The following is a 19,436-nucleotide window of genomic DNA, read 5'->3' on the forward strand; positions in this document are numbered from 1 at the left end:
AAGAATGAGAGGGGACCTCATAGAAACATTTAAAATTCTGACGGGTTTAGACAGGTTAGATGCAGGTATGAATGTTCCCAATGTTGGGGAAGACCAGAACCAGGGGTCACAGTCTAAGGATAAGGGGTAAGCCATTTAGGATCGAGATGAGGAGAAACTTCTTCACCCAGAGAGTGGTGAACCTGTGGAATTCTCTACCACAGAAAGTAGTTGAGGCCAATTCACTAAATATATTCAAAAGGGAATTAGATGAAGTCCTTACTACTCGGGGGATCAAGGGGTATGGCGAGAAAGCAGGAAGGGGGTACTGAAGTTGCATGTTCAGCCATGAACTCATTGAATGGCGGTGCAGGCTAGAAGGGCTGAATGGCCTACTCCTGCACCTATTTTCTATGTTTCTATGTTTCAATGCAACAACTCTACAAACCTTTGGGTATACTCACCAGATGCATACATTACACCAGTTGTCCAATGTTCTGCTCGTTAATGAGCACCGGGTAGATTGCTTTTCAATTTGGCAAACAGTTTTTGTTTTAAATGCTTGGAGAGATGCTGTAATAAAGGTTTAGCGGGTTGGGGGCGGCGGTGGAGGATGGGACAAAGAATCTCACACACACAATTATATGTAAATAATTTTATTTAGTATTCTGAAAGGTTAAATACAGTTTATATTTTATCACAGTTACTGTACAACAGCAGAACATGCTGTTATCATGCGCTATCCAAAACATCTACAATTCAAACTTTAAAAAAATGCATTGTAGCCAGTATCGTACAAGTAGTATCTTCCATACTGTAAATCCAAGTAGGACATTGGAAAAGAAAAAAAGTGGGAATTCTAATACAATGTCAACTTGACATTTTAAAACCTTCAAAGCTCAGACTTCTGAAACAAATTAAAATAAATCAGCATTACATATATAGGCAGAGTTATACCGCATTATTGATTAATATACAGCTGTTGCCACTGCAAATTCATTTGGCAGATTCCTTTAAATGATGGTAGAATATTCCAGAATCAAATTAGGAGAAAATAAAATAGAAGAAAAACTCAGAAAACTACATATGTAGCATTGCTCCATTTTAAATCACCCTTTTAAACCAGAACAACTCAAATCTTATATACACAAGTTGCTTTCACATTCCATTCAGGCATTTAAACTACTCAGTTGCTGCTCTACATGAAACAACTGTCTGACCAAACAATTATTTGGTCCAAATCTGATGATTAAAAATTGCTTTCGATAATTCACAGTAAGGAAGTTATTTCCAGCACAGACTTGCTGGAAAGTTTGATACAATGGAGGGGCTTGCTAGGCCAGTTCATAAGGCAGTTAAGAGTCAACTACATTGGTGTGGGTCTGGAGTTACATATAGACTAGAACGGGTAAAGACAGTAGGTTTCCTTCTCTAAAAAGGACATTAGTGAGCCGGTTGGCTTTTTTACAGCAATCAGACAGCTTTATGGTCACGAATTGAAATTCTCAAACTGGCATGGTGGGATTTGAACTTGTGTTCTCTGGATTACTAGTCCAGAAACAGAGCACTATACTACATTACCCATAAGATGACAATAGTTCAAGAACAGTTCAAACTATGACAACCATTATCTTCATGATGTACTGCTCAGTATTTTAGCATTAGACAATATTATAAGGGTCGCACAACTAAAATCTCCTAAGTTCCACTAAAACCAAAGATAATTTAATGTGGTGCGTGATAGTTGGGAAGAAATTTACCACCACCGATGCTGACTGAGACGAGTCTCTCAAGTTACTGGTTTCATTAAATCCAGCAATAATTCACATTTGCATAACTCTACACTCAATTAAGTGATATCACTGCAGTTGGGTACCGATTTTACATAAATTTACAGCAACGCAATGCAGCCAGTGGGTATAGTACAATGTAGATATTATACTGAACATGGTTGCACTTTGTCCTATATTATTTCATAGCTTTAGGTTTCATTGTCCAGTCTGTTTTGTTTTTAAAACACATACACACTAAGCTTTGTTGTTTTGGGAACTGCACACAAGGTTACACCACAACATTGTGCACTCAAAGCATACAAATCACATTTTGTTCTGATTGCAGTACAATTCTACATGTTGAAAGCATTTATGTGCTAGACAGTGCAGTGACTACACAACAAACAGAGTAGTCTTTTCTTAACAAAATGAACAGATTTCCTTCCAAATGGACTTCGATTTGCAAGAAAAAAAAACAGAAAAAGTTGAATTCTTATCAGTAGCTCACCAATAGCAGTCCTTCAGATGAATAAAATGTGTGCCTTCTAGTATTGCCTCTAAAATGTAAGCAAACCCTGCCTATGGATTGCTAGAGTTCTACAGGTTATAAAAAGACATGGTTAAAATACAAGTGCAAAATCTGTACAAAGAAAGCCAGTTCAATCATAATATAATACATATTTACTACCAAGACAAATATAGATCTACTGTATATAGTATTAATCAATAAATATACGAGTATTTACATATATTATACACTTTATAATACAAGACTGAGCAGAAGTGCCTGCATGCACAGACTTGGGTCACTAAAATGATTTCTGGACATCAACTGCTTGAAAATGGTAGTTAACAAAACTATAAATACAGTTAGAGCCAGATTTAAAGCATTCGCCACTTCTGAAAATCTCCCTATAACGTGCCTGTAACGCACTTCAGCACCACCTACCATTCCAAGGATCCAGATTCTAATTATGTGCATGTAGCAAGTGCAAATTAGACTTTACACCACCAGCATTTCCAGAGAAGAGATTGGCTCAGTCTCGCTGGTTTACAAATCACAGTTAAAATAGCGACAGCAGCGTGTTTTGTGCTGAAGTTTACATGACTGAAGTACTGAACAATCTTTTCTTGCAGCTCTGCAAAGTTGTACAATTTGGTGCAGTAACAGAGAGTATGATGGGGTGAGCTCAACACTACGGGGAAGGACAGTTTAAAAAAAACTATCGAGTATTTTATAGAAATTATCAAGAAACTCAATTTTAGAAAATAGTGTGTAGAAATGGAGATTTACTAAATGGATGAAACCAGCAGGGAAAAATCGCTTTCCATCTCTGACCATTCTGCTTTCACACTGTAATTAAACTACAGCATTTCAATTTACTCAAGAACATGAGGGAATTAAGAGCAGAACAAGGCAATACGGCCCCTCGAGCCTGCTCCGCCATTCAATAAGATCAAGGCTGATCTTTGACCTCAACTCCACTTTCCCACCTGATCTCCATATCCCTCAATTCCACTAGAGTCACAAGAACATAAGAATTAGGAACAGGAGTAGGCCATCTAGCCCCTCGAGCCTGCTCCGCCATTCAACAAGATCATGGCTGATCTGGCCGTGGACTCAGCTCCACTTACCCGCCCGCTCCCCATAACCCTTAATTCCCTTATTGGTTAAAAATCTATCTGTGATTTGAATACATTCAATGAGCTAGTCTCAACTGCTTCCCTGTGCAGAGGATTCCACAGATTCACAACCCTCTGGGAGGAGAAATTCCTTCTCAACTCGGTTCTAAATTGGCTCCCCCGTATTTTGAGGCTGTGTCCCCTAGTTCTAGTCTCCCCGACCAGTGGAAACAACCTCACTGCCTCCATCTTGTCTATCCCTTTCATTATTTTAAATGTTTCTATAAGATCACCCCTCATCCTTCTGAACTCCGAGTAAAGACCCAGTCTACTCAATCTATCATCATAAGGTAACCCCCTCATCTCCGGAATCAGCCTAGTGAATCGTCTCTGTACCCCCTCCAAAGCTAGTATATCCTTCCTTAAGGTGACCAAAACTGCACGCAGTACTCCAGGTGCGGCCTCACCAATACCCTGTACAGTTGCAGCAGGACCTCCCTGCTTTTGTACTCCATCCCTCTCGCAATGAAGGCCAACATTCCATTCGCCTTCCTGATTACCTGCTGCACCTGCAAACTAACTTTTTGGACTCCAAAAGAGTTTCATGCACAAGGACCCCCAGGTCCCTCTGCACCGCAGCATGTTGTAATTTCTCCCCATTCAAATAATATTCCCTTTTACTGTTTCTCTCTTTTCTCTTCCACCCCCCCCCCCTCCCCAAGGTGGATGACCTCACATTTTCCGACATTGTATTCCATCTGCCAAACCTTAGCCCATTCGCTTAACCTATCTAAATCTCTTTGCAGCCTCTCTATGTCCTCTACAAAAATCTATCTAATTTAGCCGACTTACAAATAAAATCGACACCCAAAAAAAAGCCATACCATCTCAGGATATACAAATAGTTGTATATGATCATGACTGAAGAAATTAAACCCAAGGGATCATCTGAAAGATCTTGCTTTAAAACTTACTGTAGGTCAAGGTACGCCTTCTAGTACTGCCTCAAAATGTAAGCAAACCCAGCCTATCAATTGCTAGCGTTCTACAAGCTATAAAAAGACATGGTTAGAATAAGTGTTCCAATTCAATCTTTTACACTGGAGCATTTGGGATTGAGGGGGGGGGGGGCAGGGGTGCAAGAGAAAGGAAGAAAACACATTGGCATGGCTTGTACTACTAATTTCCATTATCCTTCAGTTTTATGGTAAAGAACACATTCTTCTCTTCTAAAATGGGTTCTCTCCCATTCATACTTTATACAGTTTATTCCACATTGTGCCAAGTTTCACAACTCACTTTTTCTTGCCTCTCCCTCAATGCATTCACTGTCCCCGCCCCTCCCCACCCCAGGCCCTCAAAATAGTCCACGTATTTTGTTTTAGCCTTTTATTTTTAAATAGCGTAAAAGTGCAAACTTTTTTTTTAATAAAAAAATAAGAAAATATTTTAGCCCGAGCTGCTTTAGACTCTATAGATTCCAATCTTCCAGTTACTATCTTCAAGCTCCAACAGACAAGATTACACAACTGTGCTTGCTCTCCACACAAACAAAAATGGACACTCCTGCTTTTGAGAATTTGGGCAAATTCAACACCGTTAAGAATACAGTAAGAAAATGGCATTCATTCAACTAACACTTCCAGTCATTTACAGCAACCTTTAAAATGTACAAAACCCATCCCAAGGTGCTACAGAGGCAGAATTGATTTAGGTCCATATTCAGGAGCAGCACAGACTAATTTTGACAGCCTCCTGCTTTGGGATCAAGTGAATATCCCTCTACTCTATTGAAACTCAAACAACACCAATCATAAATCCAAGTCTACCACACTTGACACAAAATTCCACCAGAGAGGAATGCTGGAAAAGATACACCGCTATAGATATTCTGGTCATATCCCACACAGCCATTTGGGTAGTGATCTGTGAAGGCACAGCGATTTGTGGTAGAAATTACAACTTTTGAGGCAGCCCCCATACCCATTAAGTATGAGGAGTTGGACTTTCAGCTACAAATCCCAAGCACATTTAGTTTACAATAGGAAACAAAAGAAAAACTTAACCCAAGCTCTAGCTGACAATACATTAAAGCACAAATTTCATCTGTGTTTTGGTGGCCACGTTAGAAGCAGAGGAAATTAGAATAGTCAGGCTTGAAAAGTGAAAAGGCTTAAATGCTCTAAAACTTTGATTTCTCTTTGGGTAAAACCTAGCGCGAGTTTAGCAGGGAAAGTTTAAAAAAAAATGTATTTAAATTGTTCAGAGCGGAGCAAAAGGTTCTTTCAAGCATACATTGGATAAACAGTATTAGATTAGAGGTAATCAGGATCCAGCACAATTTTTTCCCCATTCCCAGCATCGGATAGGACATCCAATATTTGTACTGCAACAAACATACTTGTTTCAGTGCCAGAACAGAAAACACATTAGTATGGGCACAAATTGTCTTTGCACTGTTGCACCAAGCTGAATATAACCAGTTACTGTGACTTACAACACAAAAGCCTTTAAGTTATACAAGACGACAATTTTCATACACCTAAACATCTAAAATAATCAATTAGTGAATTTAGAATACCTGTGTCTGCTCTTCTCCAAAAGATCAATATTTATGTCCAGTTATTAAATCCTTTGTTCAAATGACACAGCAATGCTTTAATTCTATGTCTGGCTAGCTGCCTTTATTCACATTACAGATCTTAACAGGCCAGACATTCACCAAATGGAAATACTAAGTATATTGTCTTTGAAAGTGGTCTTAAATGGATCCTTTTTGAAAACTGGACAGTGAGCAGGATCTGACTAGAGTCTTTCTGTAGTCACAACTTCATGCCCATCTTCCACTGGAGACAAAGCTTCGGCTGAATGAAAAGCTGATGTCAGAGTTCTTGTGTTTCCCCCATGCACCAAATGGAACCACAATAATAGTACTGTTATCTTCTGCACCATACTGCAGTGCCTGCAACAAAAGGAGATTCGAATCATTACACTGCCAAAACAAAATGCTTCTCTGGGTAACACTACACATTTGTTTAAAAAAGCATTTAGTACGCCACTTGGCCATCTTGCAAACTATGAATGTCTGCTTTATAAATGATGCTGAGCTGCGGCGAATTTGAATTAGAAAGTAAACACACCCCAGACCTCCTGGTTGCCACAACTTGCAGCTAGAAGAACTCCTCAGCCAGTTGTGGAAGCCTGCTGCCTAAACAGCACCACATACTGGCAGATGGAGATTAACATGTATCACAAGAGCACAAGGGCTAATTGAATTGCCGAATCAAAAGCAAAGGTAGTTTTTGGTGATGCTTAGTGCCAACTTTTATGGTATATCCAGACTTCAGCCCATTATTTCTATTTCCTTTTTTTGGTCCTTCTACCCCCCTCACCCAGCCATGCCACCTTTAATTTCCCCTCCTAGAGTATTCTGCACCCCTTGATCCCTACGCTAACCCATTACTACTTCTCAGCTTACCTTCACTGTCCTAAGCTTGAATGCCCTGGAAAGGCCCATGGCGACCCACAGTGCTTCTCTGGTATTGCCTCCTAAAGAGCAGTAACCGCAACTACTCCATCCTCTATGCATCAACTATTTTGTCTAGCGTGATTCTCAAGTGTTCCATCTCTCCCAACCTCGTCCCCATCCCTTCCACCCTTTATACCACCATCCCCCTCAGATCTCACATGTGCACAATCACCAACTCGTCTAGATGTGCTTGATGTTGTGAATGACTATCACCATCTTGGCAATGACAGAAACATGGCTCCTTCTTCCTTAAAGAAGCTTTTGTGCAAGGTCATATCTTTCAACCCAACCCCGCCTAAATCACAATGGCAGTGTGGCCCTTATCTCAAAGTTACACCTCAACCTCTTGCCCTACTCCTCTAGCATTTTACTATCCCAAGGTGACTTCCTCTCAAAAGGTGCCCAACCATGTCTCTTCCTATACAGAGGCTAACTGAACAGAAGGCCATTCAACTGTTTGAGGCTGTTCAGTTATTCTATTAGATCATGATGGATTTGTACCTCAACTCCATTTACACGTCTTATCCCCCGATCTCTTAACACAATTTCCACTGCACCAAATCACCATATCCCCTCCAAATCCCTCTCTTCTGAATCCACCCTCCTCCTGTCCTCCCTTCCCTTATCCTTAACAACTTTCCTCGACCTCACCGGACCTCATGGCCTCCCTGCACCTGCGATCTCAATCTCCGATCACCGTCTTATCTCCCATACCACCCACACCCTATCAACTTGCTATTAATTACTTTCACTAACTGTTGATTGGGGGGACGACAAAAACTCTTTCTCCTCCCCCCCCCCCCCACCCCACACCCCCCACACACAAACAATCTCACTCTCAATTCCCCACCTCTGGCCCTCCATTCATCATGACCCTGCCTCTACTTTCAAAATTTACTTAAGGCACCCTTACCTCCATCTTTGCTCTCGACGTTCCAAGCAATACTATTACCATCTCCCACCTCTAGTATTCTTCCTAGAGCATCTCCCCAACATCAAGTTTGAGGGGTGTAAACTTGAGCATAACTGGCACCAAAGTTCCCTCCAAGCTGAGTGGCCATGCAGTTCTCAGCCAGTCCCGCAAAGCCTGGGACGAGCTTTTCCAATTCTAAATTTTGCGCATGTACAAAACTGTGACTAAGCAGTGCAGCCCCTTAAAGGGGCAGCGCATCTCCCAGAAATTAGAGGGGAACATTACCTGGCACACAACTGACCTAACAATCCATTGCTAAATTTGGCTTGACGAAGTCAAGCGCCATCGTGCTTCACTCTCCTCAGACAAGACTACGCATTAATTGTCAATCATTCTGGAGCGTCAGGATAACCCCAGGCTCCTTTTTGCTACAATCAACTGCCTCAGTCTCTCTCAAACACTAAATATGAGCTCATGGATATCTTCGTCGCCATGGTAAAGACCATCTGAGCTTCTGCCTCCATTGTGGTCCCGCTTCCTCTTAATCCCAGCCCTGATGTCTTCCACCCACTCTACCCAATAAGCCTGCAGTTGCTCCTTCACCAATCTCATCCAGGGCACCCATATTCAGCTCATTCCATGCTGTTCCCACCCAACTAACTCCCTTTCATGGTCCCAGTTGGCACAGTTCACGGTTCCCCATCTTCAGGCATACCACGATACCCTTCAAAACTAGTTATCACCCACACGTGACCCAAGTTTTGGCCTCATGTCCAACCCCCTTTCCTCGTACGGTCCTTGAAGGTGTTGTCACCTCCTAACTCCATGCCCAGCTCTCCTGAAGCACGCTGCTTGAATCCCTCCAGTCTAGCTTCCACTCTTCTCACATTACCAAAATGGCCCTAACCAAAGTCACAAACAATTATCTTCAGGACTATGGTGCGTCATGCCGGAACCTCTCCACAGATTTTGACACTATTATGTCATCCTTCTTCGTGGTCTCTTCTGTTATCCAGTTTCTTTGGTTTTATTCCTAGTTATCTGAATGCAGATATATCAGCAGCAATGGCTACTCTTTCCTTCTCCAACGCTCACCTCTGGAGTCCAAGAATCTATCCCTTGGTTCTTCCTCATCTACATACTACCTCTCAATGACATCACCCACAGGCACGTGGTCACCTTCCATACATGTGATGCTATCCCCAAGCTCTATTACTCCTTTGTCTCCCTTGACCCATCAACTACTTGTGCTGTCAGACTGCTTGTTCAACGTTCAATCTTGAATGAGTCTCAACTGCCTCCAGCTCAACATTAGGAAGACAAAATCCTATCTTCAACCCTACCACAAATTAGACTAGAATAGTCACATGATTTACCCTTCACCAATCCATACCAACTGAGACTCAACGGGGGGGGGGGGGGGGGGGGGGGTACAAAGGTTTACACTACAAAAATATTGTTCGGTAGTCTGCCACACAACATCTGCTAAGTGTTTACAGTTACCATATGCAAGAAAAAGTACTTAGTTAATTGTAATTTTCAAAAATTGAAGTTCCATGAATAAACCTTTACCCAACTACAAATCAAGGACCATAGATGTATATAAAATGGATCACCAGTGCTGGGACCACAGCTATTTATAATATATATTAATGATTTAGACGAAGGAATTGAGTGTAATATCTCCAAGTTTGCAGATGACACTAAGCTGGGTGGCAGTATGAGCTGTGAGGAGGATGCTGAGGCTGCAGGGTGATTGGACAGGTTAGGCGAGTGGGCAAATGCATGGCAGATGCAGTATAATGTGGATAAATGTGATGTTATCCACTTTGGTGGCAAAAACAGGAAGGCAGATTATCTGAATGGTGACCGATTAGTAAAAGGGGAGGTGCAACGAGACCAGAGTGTCATGGTACAAGAGTCATTGAAAGTAGGCATGCAGATACAGCAGGCAATAAAGAAAGCAAATGGCATGTTGACCTTCATAGCGAGAGGATTTGAGTAGGAGCAGGGAGGTCTTACTGCAGTTGTACAGGGCCTTGGTGAGACGACACCTTGAATATTGTGTGAAGTTTTGGTCTCCTAATCTGAGGAAGGACATTTTTGCGATTGAGGGAGTGCAGCGAAGGTTCACCAGACTGATTCCCCGAATGGCAGGACTGACATATGAAGAAAGACTGGATCGACTAGGCTTATATTCACTGGAATTTAGAAGAATGAGGGGGGATCTCATAGAAGCACATAAAATTCTGACGGGATTGGACAGGTCAGATGCAGGAAGAATGTTCCCGATGTTGGGGAAGTCCAGAACCAGGGTCACAGTCTAAGGATAAGGGGTAAGCCATATAGGACCGAGATGAGGAGAAACTTTTTCACCCAGAGAATTGTGAACCTATGGAATTCTCTACCACAGAAAGTTAGAGTCCAGTTTGTTGGATATATTCAAAAGGGAGTTAGATGTGGCCCTTATGGCTAAAGGGATCAGGGGGTATGTACAGAAAGCAGGAGTGGGGTACTGAAGTTGCATGATCAGCCATGATCATATTGAATGGTGGAGCAGGTTCGAAGGGTCTGCTCCTGCACCTGTTTTCTATCCCAAGAAATGGAAGAACTGAACAGTTGTACACAAAAAGGAGTTAAAAAGTGGTTTTGTATGCACTCCAGTCACGTGACAAAATGGTTTCAGTTTTTTCACTCCCGAGTTTCTGAACTGATTTTATTATTCAAGCACATTAGGGCCAATCTAGCAACATAAAATTAAACTCTGTTAGATTTCTTAATTTCCAATGAAATACGAACTCCGATGGTAGTTTTAACTTTTTAAATCTTGGCAGAGAGTAACAAGCTGCTGGCTGATTGCCAGTTTCTTTGTCTTACTGAGACACATGGTCAAAATGGCTGTATTTTATACCTGGATCAATTTACAGAAAAGAACTCGCCTTCTTTGACCTTATTGGCTCAATTGAAAGTCTTTTAACGTTTTATTGGCTCGCTACCCAAGGTCCGAAAATGTCAAGTTGATTGATGAGTTAATGCAACATGCCGAACTGCATGTAGCAGCCTTGACTTGGGGGTCTGTGAATTTTCACAGTCTGTCTAAATGAGCCTGTTTGAATTCTCTATCAAACTGTACTCTGGCAGGGAGCTGTGCTTAAAAGGAGGTGGGTGAGACAAGGCTACAATACAGTAGCACCAATTCTCCAACCCATGCTCTCTTTCAGCATATCTTCATTTTAGGAGCAAGAGATCGCTGAATTAATCTTGAAACTCTTCCTTAATTTTTGAACTTCTATTTGCATACTTTGTTGCAATTAGCTCCTTATGTTGCAGAAATCCTCCCTCTTCCCCCTCGATATCTTTCTTGTGGTGCGTCATAACTCCATCCCATTAGGTAATGGAAAGTCTATAAAATCAGATAGATAAAGAATATTCCATTTTGTGCTGGGTCTGTTTATTTGTTCGCTTTGGTTTGCTGAACCTTTACAAAGCTGGTCTTTTGGGCAAGAGAGCTTTGACACGGAGCCAGAGACAGTTTGGTTTGGTTCCAGTCTTGAACTTAGCTTGGCCTTTCTTCAGCTACTCCTCATAAATGGCACACATGGCCTCTTGCACAGTGTTATAGGGAAGTCCTGCTACACTGTTACAGGGCATTAGTAAGACCACACCTGGAATATTGCGTACAGTTTTTGTCTCCTTATTTAAAAAGGAGGGATATACTTGCATTGGAGTCTGTCCAGAGAAGGTTCACCTGGTTGGTTCCGGAGATGAAAGGGTTGTCATATGAAGAAAGGTTGGGCCTATACTCATTGGAGTTTAGGTGATCTTACTGAAGTGTACAAGATTCTGAGGGGGCTCAACAGGGTAGATGCAGAGAGGATGTTTCCCTTCATGCAGGAATCTAGAATTAGGGGGCATAGTTTCAGAATAAGGGGTCACCCATTTAAAACGGAAAGGAGGAGGAATTTCTTCTGGGGGCGTGAATCTTTGGAATTCTCTGCCCCAGACAGCTGTGGAGGCTGGGTCAATGAATATATTTAAGATGGAAGTAGACAGATTTTTGAACAATAAGGGAGTCAAGGGTTATGGGGAGCGGGCAGGGAAGGGGAGTTGAGGCCAGGATCAGATCAGCCATGATCTTATTGAATGGCGGAGCAGGCTTGAGGGGCCAAATGGCCTATTCCTGCTCCTCCTACTTATGTTCTTGTGTATTATCACAGGTGCTACACTCTGTTCTCGAAGTGCTAGGAAAGGTACATTTTGATGAAATGATGAAATGTGGGGTGCAACAGTTCTGATCTGCAATAGTCCAGTTAGGGTAGGCAGGTGGGCCAGAAATTGGAGGGGGAAATCAGTTCCACCATGTCACTGTCTCCCACCCCTCCCTCCTACTCCCCTCCTAAATTCTGCTGGAAATGGAGGTGTCCACTACTTACGCCACACTCCTAGACAAATATGTGAGCAACAATTTCTTCAACTGGGAATTCTACTAACGTTTTTACTTGTTTGTTCATCAATGAGAAAGGATCAAAAATGAGTCGCCGTCATCCTCCCCGCCACCCCCCAAAATCAAGACAGACACCCCAGTAATGCCACAAACTAGGCGCAGCTGAAGAAACACAAAGCTGAACCCAAGTACTGGAACCAAACCAAATTGCCCCAGGCTCAGTCCCAGAGTTTGGTTGCCCAGACAACCAGCTTTGTAATGATTCAGCAAACGACCATGATCCCAAATTTTGGCTGGGTCATGCGTGCAATAGATTGGTGGCCTGAAGTCCCAGTGGGGCCACAGTCATTTTGGGGCCATGGTGTCAGAGACTTTGCATTGAACTCGCTTTGGGTGTCAACACCATGAAAAAAAAAACATTCCTTCATGGGATGGAGGGGCCCCCTATCAACAGCTTTGAATAATACCTTATTGGGAGTGGTAGTTCTGGTGAGGCCAGCATCTAGGCAATAGCTGAACACTATGAGCACTGCCATACAGTTTGTAAGTTAGACCTTCCTATCCTTTCTGGAAAGCTACATATACACAAATAGTTCTTCCAAAATGTTGGCATGTGCCTCATTCCAAATATTCCAGTTCATGCTGTGCTACATAAAAAAAAACGAAATACCAGCATAAACCAGTTGGTCCAAATGGCCTATTTCTGTGCTGTAAATTTGACGTGTAACATCTTTCACTCCAATAAAGAGTATGAGAAAAGTAGTCAATTTTATTTCCGCTGCTTTTTTTTGTTTGACCTGGTGACTCTTGAAACAGATTTTGTTTTTAAATCAACAGTTTTCTGCCCACATTTATGTGGGAGTCTTCAGGTACAAAAAATTTCAACTGAAGACATTCAAAAGGGAATAAGTACACCGTATATTTGGCTTCACTATATACCATATGGTTCTAGGCAAAATGAATGAAGTAATAGATTCTAATTCATGTTATAACAACTAATCTACTTGCAACTTAAAATATTAGATAACTTCCCAGTTATTTTACAATGACTTATGGGCTCAGATACCATTCATTATTGTCCTGAAGTAAACAGAGGATTTACATTGACAAATGAATTACAAAAGCAAACAAATTAGTCATTAAAATAATCTTACTTTCAAGGCACATAGCCAAATGCAAACCAAACAAAATGGTACAAGATTAAATCAAACTTCATTCACCTGTTCAACAATAACTTGGGCAGCCTCGATTGGATCATGACATTGACCGATGTGGTCACAAATCTCTTGACTGTTCATGATAAAGTTAATCCCATCTGTTGTTAAAACTAAGAACGCATCATCTCCATGTTGTAGCTGCAAAGATAGCACTCAAAGATTAGTCAATACCAGAGGTAAAAGGAAACAATTACAGAAAGAGAAACTTCATTGTACAATTATACAAAGGAATATATGAAACATGCAACAATTCAACCGTTTTCCTGAAATTGCTAACACTTCCTCAGATACGGTTCCAGACACCAGCAATCCGATAATATCTTGCCCAGAGCCCCTCCATGTGTTAGCTTCAACCGAGAATTAATAGGCTTTTCGACCATGGAGAACATGACAGCAGAGCCTGATCCTGTTCTCACCCAACATCCATACATGAACTTGCCAGCATAATACCAGCTAGTGCCTTTGCCCACTGAACAATCACAGCAGCCAAAATTCATTTGCAGTTCTAATGCAGTCATCCTAATTCAATAACTCTAATATAACAGCAATACAATCCCAGGTGAAACAGAAATTTACTTGTACTTCTTTCAACTTAATATATGTATTCGCTGCTCGGGGTACAGTTTCTTATACAATGGGGAGATCAAACGCAAATTGGGTGACCACTTTGCAGAACACCTCCGTTCAGTCTGCAAGAGTGACCCCGAGCTTCCAGTCGCCTGTCACTTTAATTCTCCACTCCCACTCTGTCGCTGGCCTCCTACACTGTTCCAACGAAGCTCAAGAAACAACACCTCATCTTTCGATTCGGCACGTCACAGCCTTCCGGACTCAACACGGAGTTCAACAATTTCAGATCATAACATTTGCCCCCATTTTTTCGGACAGCAGCTATTGGTGATAATTCTGCTATTCCCATTTACACCTCCTCTAGGCTCATCTTTTGTTTCTTTAATTGTCCCATTACCATCTGCTTTTGTCTTGCACCATCATCCCCTTTGTCATTTAATCGCTCCTGCCTGCTACCCTATCACAGACCTTCATCTTTCATTCTCTCCTTTGGTGCTCCCTTTCGCTGCCTCTGCATTTGCTTAAAACCTGTTACATCTCTAACTTTTTCCAGTTCTGACGAAGGGTCATCGAGCTGAAACGTTAACTCTGTTTCTCTCTCCACAGATGCTGTCCGACCTGCTGAATATTTCCAGCATTTTCTGCTTTTATTTCAGATTTCCAGCATCTGCAGTATTTTGCTTTTGTAACAATACATGTATTCAGATTTAACTGTAAACAAGACTGGCTATACAATAGTTATTGAAATACAGTTTAATTTGTGCAGAAAAGTGCTGGGATAAAATATGATAGTTACAGAAATTAATTCAGACTGAGCTAATATACTTACAAAATTATGGAAGAAGTTAAAAAATAATGGAAGCTTAAAAATACAGCATATTTAAGTGACCAAATACAATATGCTTTAAGTCATCACAATTTTTGTCATCAGTTAGAATTGGAACAGCATACTATAAATATGATATGGAATCCCAAGCGATGTATAGAGCAATGGTCTGGAGCATGCAGGCTCACCTTAATCCGCCTGGTCTCTGGCTCTGCGATGACTCCTGCAGACCTTAAAGCTAGATCTCCTATACTGCGTGTCATAGCCAATCTCCCATTTACATGTGGTTGGCCTAGACTATTCCAGGCAACAAATCCACCACAATTCTTAATCCTGTCAAATATAAATAAAGTAGAAGTCAACAAATAAAAAACATATCGATATGAATGACACTAGCTTACACAAATGTATAAAGTAACTGAAATGCTAATAAATGCAGCTGTAGAACACACGATGATTTATAATGAATCATACGGATTTACAACATTAAAGATAATCCTCACTTAACTATTTGTAGCAAGTTTTCAATAATGTTACCTTTCCCTCTCATCTTTTCTTTCTGGAGTGTGGTCCTCAGTCAGTCGTTTATGTTTTCCCTTACGACAAAGAATTGCCCGGCTATCTCCCACATTCGCTACCACAAGCTCAATGCTATCACGTAACAGAGCCACAGTGGCAGTGGTCCCCGATTGAAGGAAGGAGACTAAAATTAGCAGAAAAACAGAATGTAAATCACAGCTTTTGAAAATATGCAGGACTATATAAAAAACTTTTGAAAAGCATCAACACTTAAATATAATGATCAAAACTATTGCTAAAATAAATGAGCATTATTACATCAGATCAGTTAATACTCCAATAAAAGGTTGTAGCATGCAGGCATTAAAAAGCAATTAAGCTAGAACATGAAGATTATACTTTGTTAACAGGGCTCAATGCTCAACTTACATTACACAAAGCAGAATGGAAATAGCAGCAAAAAATTTTAATCTTAGTTTAAAAACAAAGAAACCTGCTTAAGGCAATAAACTGTTGCTTGTGAACGGTGACAAGTTTGAGAATACTGATATTTGGAGCAAGTACAGTTTCCAGCTAGCATCAGGCCCTGTTGTAACAATTATGTAGAAACAATTACTAGGAGGATAAATCTATGTAACTAGAAAGCTAAGTGTATGAACAAATGCCAAAGTGCTCAATTCAAATTATGTATACTATATAGCAGGTATTTTTTATTACTGTTTTGAGATTTTAGGAGGAATTCACTTGTAAGCACTCAGTTTCAATTTTTTGTGAATTATATTGTGAACTAAAGGTGAAATGATGCCCTCACTCATCGATAAATACAGAGGCATGACATTTCTTAAGCCATTTTTAATCAAAGGTAATCCCCAGTTTCTGGCTAGTTTCCCTCCCAATGACTGTAGTACCTGCCATTTTGGCAATCTTTTTTTGTTCCCCACAAGCTGCTCCATTAAGTTAGCTACGACAGCATCGGATTCCAGCTGGAAGCTCAGACCAAAATCTTTTCTGGCTCTAGATTTAGATCAGGGAATGTCCAAGCTGGGCAAATTCCCAGTATTAGCTGGCACTTAATTTTTGCTCAACATCCAGACCTCCACTACAAGTATATCACTGAACATCAGCAGCAGTGATGGGGAGAATAATAATGCACGCTACAAGCTGCAGAGGCCCAGGAAGGTCTCGGACAAGGCATGGCATTTCAAAACTTCTATATTCACAAGATCTACAAGGTGGGTTTGCTTATAGAAAAATGTTCCCCATGCACTTTCCTCCTGCTTTAATTATTGATGGTTGTTGGAGCAACCCAAGTAAAAAGGACATGGATGGCGATAATTTGAATAACCACAACAAATCTTCCCCCTAATATTTCTCGTGTGTGCTGCCCCTTTAAAAAGGGGCTGCGTGGCCCATCATGCGCGATATTGAACATTGAAAAAGCCGCTCCAGGGTTGCGCGGGACCGGCTGAGAAGTGAGCGGCTGCAAGAACTGGTTTAGTGGGAATGTCGACAACAATTGGACTTCCAATATGGATTCATCTCATTTGACTTTAATCATATACCTATTATATAAAGCCAGCCATTTCTGGATCAATATTCAGGGATTGTAAACACAAGAGTTAAAATGTATTAAAAAGATGGGAACAGGAAAAAGCTGTTTAGCTCATGAACAACAACTTGCATTTAAACAGCAAACTAACTTAGTGGAGCAACTTCTTGTGAAAAAAAAGATTGCCAAAATGACCTAGTTGGTACCTATGTTTCAGGCGCTATTAATAGGTACGTATTAGAATATAAATTGCCTTCAACTTTAGTTACCCAACTAAATTTTCAGCAACTTTAGGCATTACATTTTTGTCTCCATTTACCCCCTCCAAAGTATTCATTATTTGCGTGTGTATATAGAAATGTTCACCAGAAAACAAAATGATATAACAGTCTCAACTGCACAAATTGGTGTCATTCTCTTTAGACCGAAGTAACCCAAAATTTGATCGATGTTGATGTGACTATCCAAGTTAAAACATCCAAATCAAGTTGGTGATGAGTTAGATTTTCCACCCACTTCAACACTGGATGCAAAATGAAAGATACGTGGTGCCGGGAAACATACTTTTTAAAATAGAGTGAAGACAAATGAGCAAGTTCTACTTAAAAGGAAACTTCTCCCATGAAAGCACCAAACTTAAAAAAAATATAAAGGTTTTGCAACTCCAATTCTTACAAAATATTCCATGTAATTCAACGAAAGCCACAGTAAATGCTCGAAATGCACAGTAGATCAGTCAACAGAGTGGGCGGAAAAGGAGGGGGAGGTGAGCGCACCAGTGAGAAGGAAGCCGGGGGGTGGGTGCGAGTGGAAGGGGAGCGATCGGGGGAGGGGAAGTGGAAAGGGAGCGAGAAGAGGAAAGGGAGTGAGCGGGGGGGGGGGCGGGGGGGCGGAAGAGGGAAAGAGAAGAGGAAAGGGAGCGAACGAGGAGGGGGGGGGGGAAAAGAAAGAGAGCGCGATCGAGGAAGGGGGTGGGGAGGGAGAGAGAAAGAATACGAGCATAGAGAGAGAAAAATACAGTGCCTTTTGGGGCGGGTGATTGCTGTTGCGATGCAGGGTTCCACAGCAAGTGTTACCTCATCTTTCTCTTTGGTCTGCTGTGCAATTCCAATAGTTTCAGTTTAATTTATTCATTGCAGTCACAGTTTCTTTTTAAACCAAAAAAGGAGTTAAGTTGTTTGAAAAGAAAAATACCTGCTCAATATAGTATACAAGAAAAGACTTTATAAACATTCTATAACTAAACTGCTTTACCTGCTTTTAAATTCATCATCCCTGCAGATTGTGATAGAAAACTAAATGATTTACTTGCTGCAAGGGATTAAAAAGCAATTCCTGTATCCATCTAGCTATGCAGGTACAAAAAAGTAATTTTTTAAACTATTTAAAAGCATAACATTTATTAACAAATTTTCCTCATATTAATATCACTATATTACTAATTTCTTCAACAGGACTGAACACTCACTGGAGCAGATTTTATTGCATGTCATCTCTACTAATGGGACAAAGAGGATGTGAGGGACCTTCCAGTAGTCCAGGCTAGGAACCGCTGGACTCCTTCACCTGGGAGTAAAAGGGAGCAGTTCTCCTTCCACTGAAGCCCAACAAAGTGTCCAGGGCCTCCAGTTCTAGAGCTGCTGGTGCTGCGCAACAGACCAGGTACAGACTCTGCTATAGATAACACGTACACAGAGGCAAATAGGAAATTTACGCAGGGATGTCCAAACAATATCTGCAACACTGGAAATATAACTGGAGCTGCATGTAAATGTCTCGGCTATTAGGTCTGTAATATAAAAATAGACGCACAATGCATGCATTCGACACATTGCATTGATGTGCACCTACACAAGCCTCTTCTATATGGCTTCAAGAAAATACTGCTCATGTTCAAATTGTTTTAAAACTTTGATTTCCAGCTCCCAATGCTTATCTTGGGAGGTATAAAAACACCTTTATTGATATGAATTTAGGAATTATCTGCAGCTCTGAATATATTACCCAGTGTTACAGGGCAACAATAGATCATGGTAGAACCAAAAGCAATGTTTTTAAAAAAAAAAGTGGCAAAATGTCTTTGCAGCATTTGAAGATTTCTGACATACACGACTGTATAAAATGTGATTTTTTTTTAAAGTTAACATTTTTCTAAAAATATATACTACAATTAATGTGGTCTAACATATACATTAAGTACAGAATGCAAGATACTCTGTATGACTTTAGTGCAGATTTTGCCTATTAGCTTTTCTAAAATTACAGGCTAGTCCAGAAAAGACTGCAGTTATTTGGAAGATAGATAGATGATTAAAATCAGGCAACATTTGAGCTGAAAATTACTCAGGATTTGAATAAAATGAGGGAATGTTTATACAGTAGCACCAATTGCAGAGAAACTGGCCGTGGACTGTATTTAATTATTCTATACAACATTCCCATTGGACCAAATTCTGTAAATTATATATGACTAAGCCAATCAGAACACACATATA

At 40.8% G+C, this 19,436-nt stretch overlaps 1 protein-coding gene and 1 long non-coding RNA gene across 5 annotated transcripts in view; one reads left to right on the forward strand and one right to left on the reverse strand.

Annotated features, from left to right (window-relative positions):
* LOC139250271 (uncharacterized) overlaps positions 1-19,436 on the forward strand; it is a 90,719-nt gene that overhangs the window by 54,420 nt on the left and 16,863 nt on the right. The window contains exon 3 of the long non-coding RNA XR_011591280.1: positions 18,396-18,603. This is a non-coding gene — a long non-coding RNA (uncharacterized lncRNA). The remainder of the gene's footprint in view (positions 1-18,395; positions 18,604-19,436) is intronic.
* ppm1kb (protein phosphatase, Mg2+/Mn2+ dependent 1Kb) overlaps positions 620-19,436 on the reverse strand; it is a 42,908-nt gene continuing 24,091 nt past the window's right edge. For 3 of the 4 annotated variants that reach the window (XM_070872731.1, XM_070872724.1, XM_070872740.1), the window contains exons 4-7: positions 15,411-15,576; positions 15,062-15,206; positions 13,481-13,615; positions 620-6,336 (exon numbers count right to left, since the gene is read on the reverse strand). In XM_070872731.1, coding sequence (XP_070728832.1) covers positions 6,205-6,336; positions 13,481-13,615; positions 15,062-15,206; positions 15,411-15,576 — 578 coding nt within the window. In that variant the 3' untranslated portion in view covers positions 620-6,204. The remainder of the gene's footprint in view (positions 6,337-13,480; positions 13,616-15,061; positions 15,207-15,410; positions 15,577-19,436) is intronic. The other variant, XR_011591273.1, reaches the window with a different exon arrangement.

This window comes from Pristiophorus japonicus, chromosome 2 (assembly GCF_044704955.1).
Source record: "Pristiophorus japonicus isolate sPriJap1 chromosome 2, sPriJap1.hap1, whole genome shotgun sequence".
In the NCBI taxonomy this organism is placed as follows: Eukaryota; Metazoa; Chordata; class Chondrichthyes; family Pristiophoridae; genus Pristiophorus; species Pristiophorus japonicus.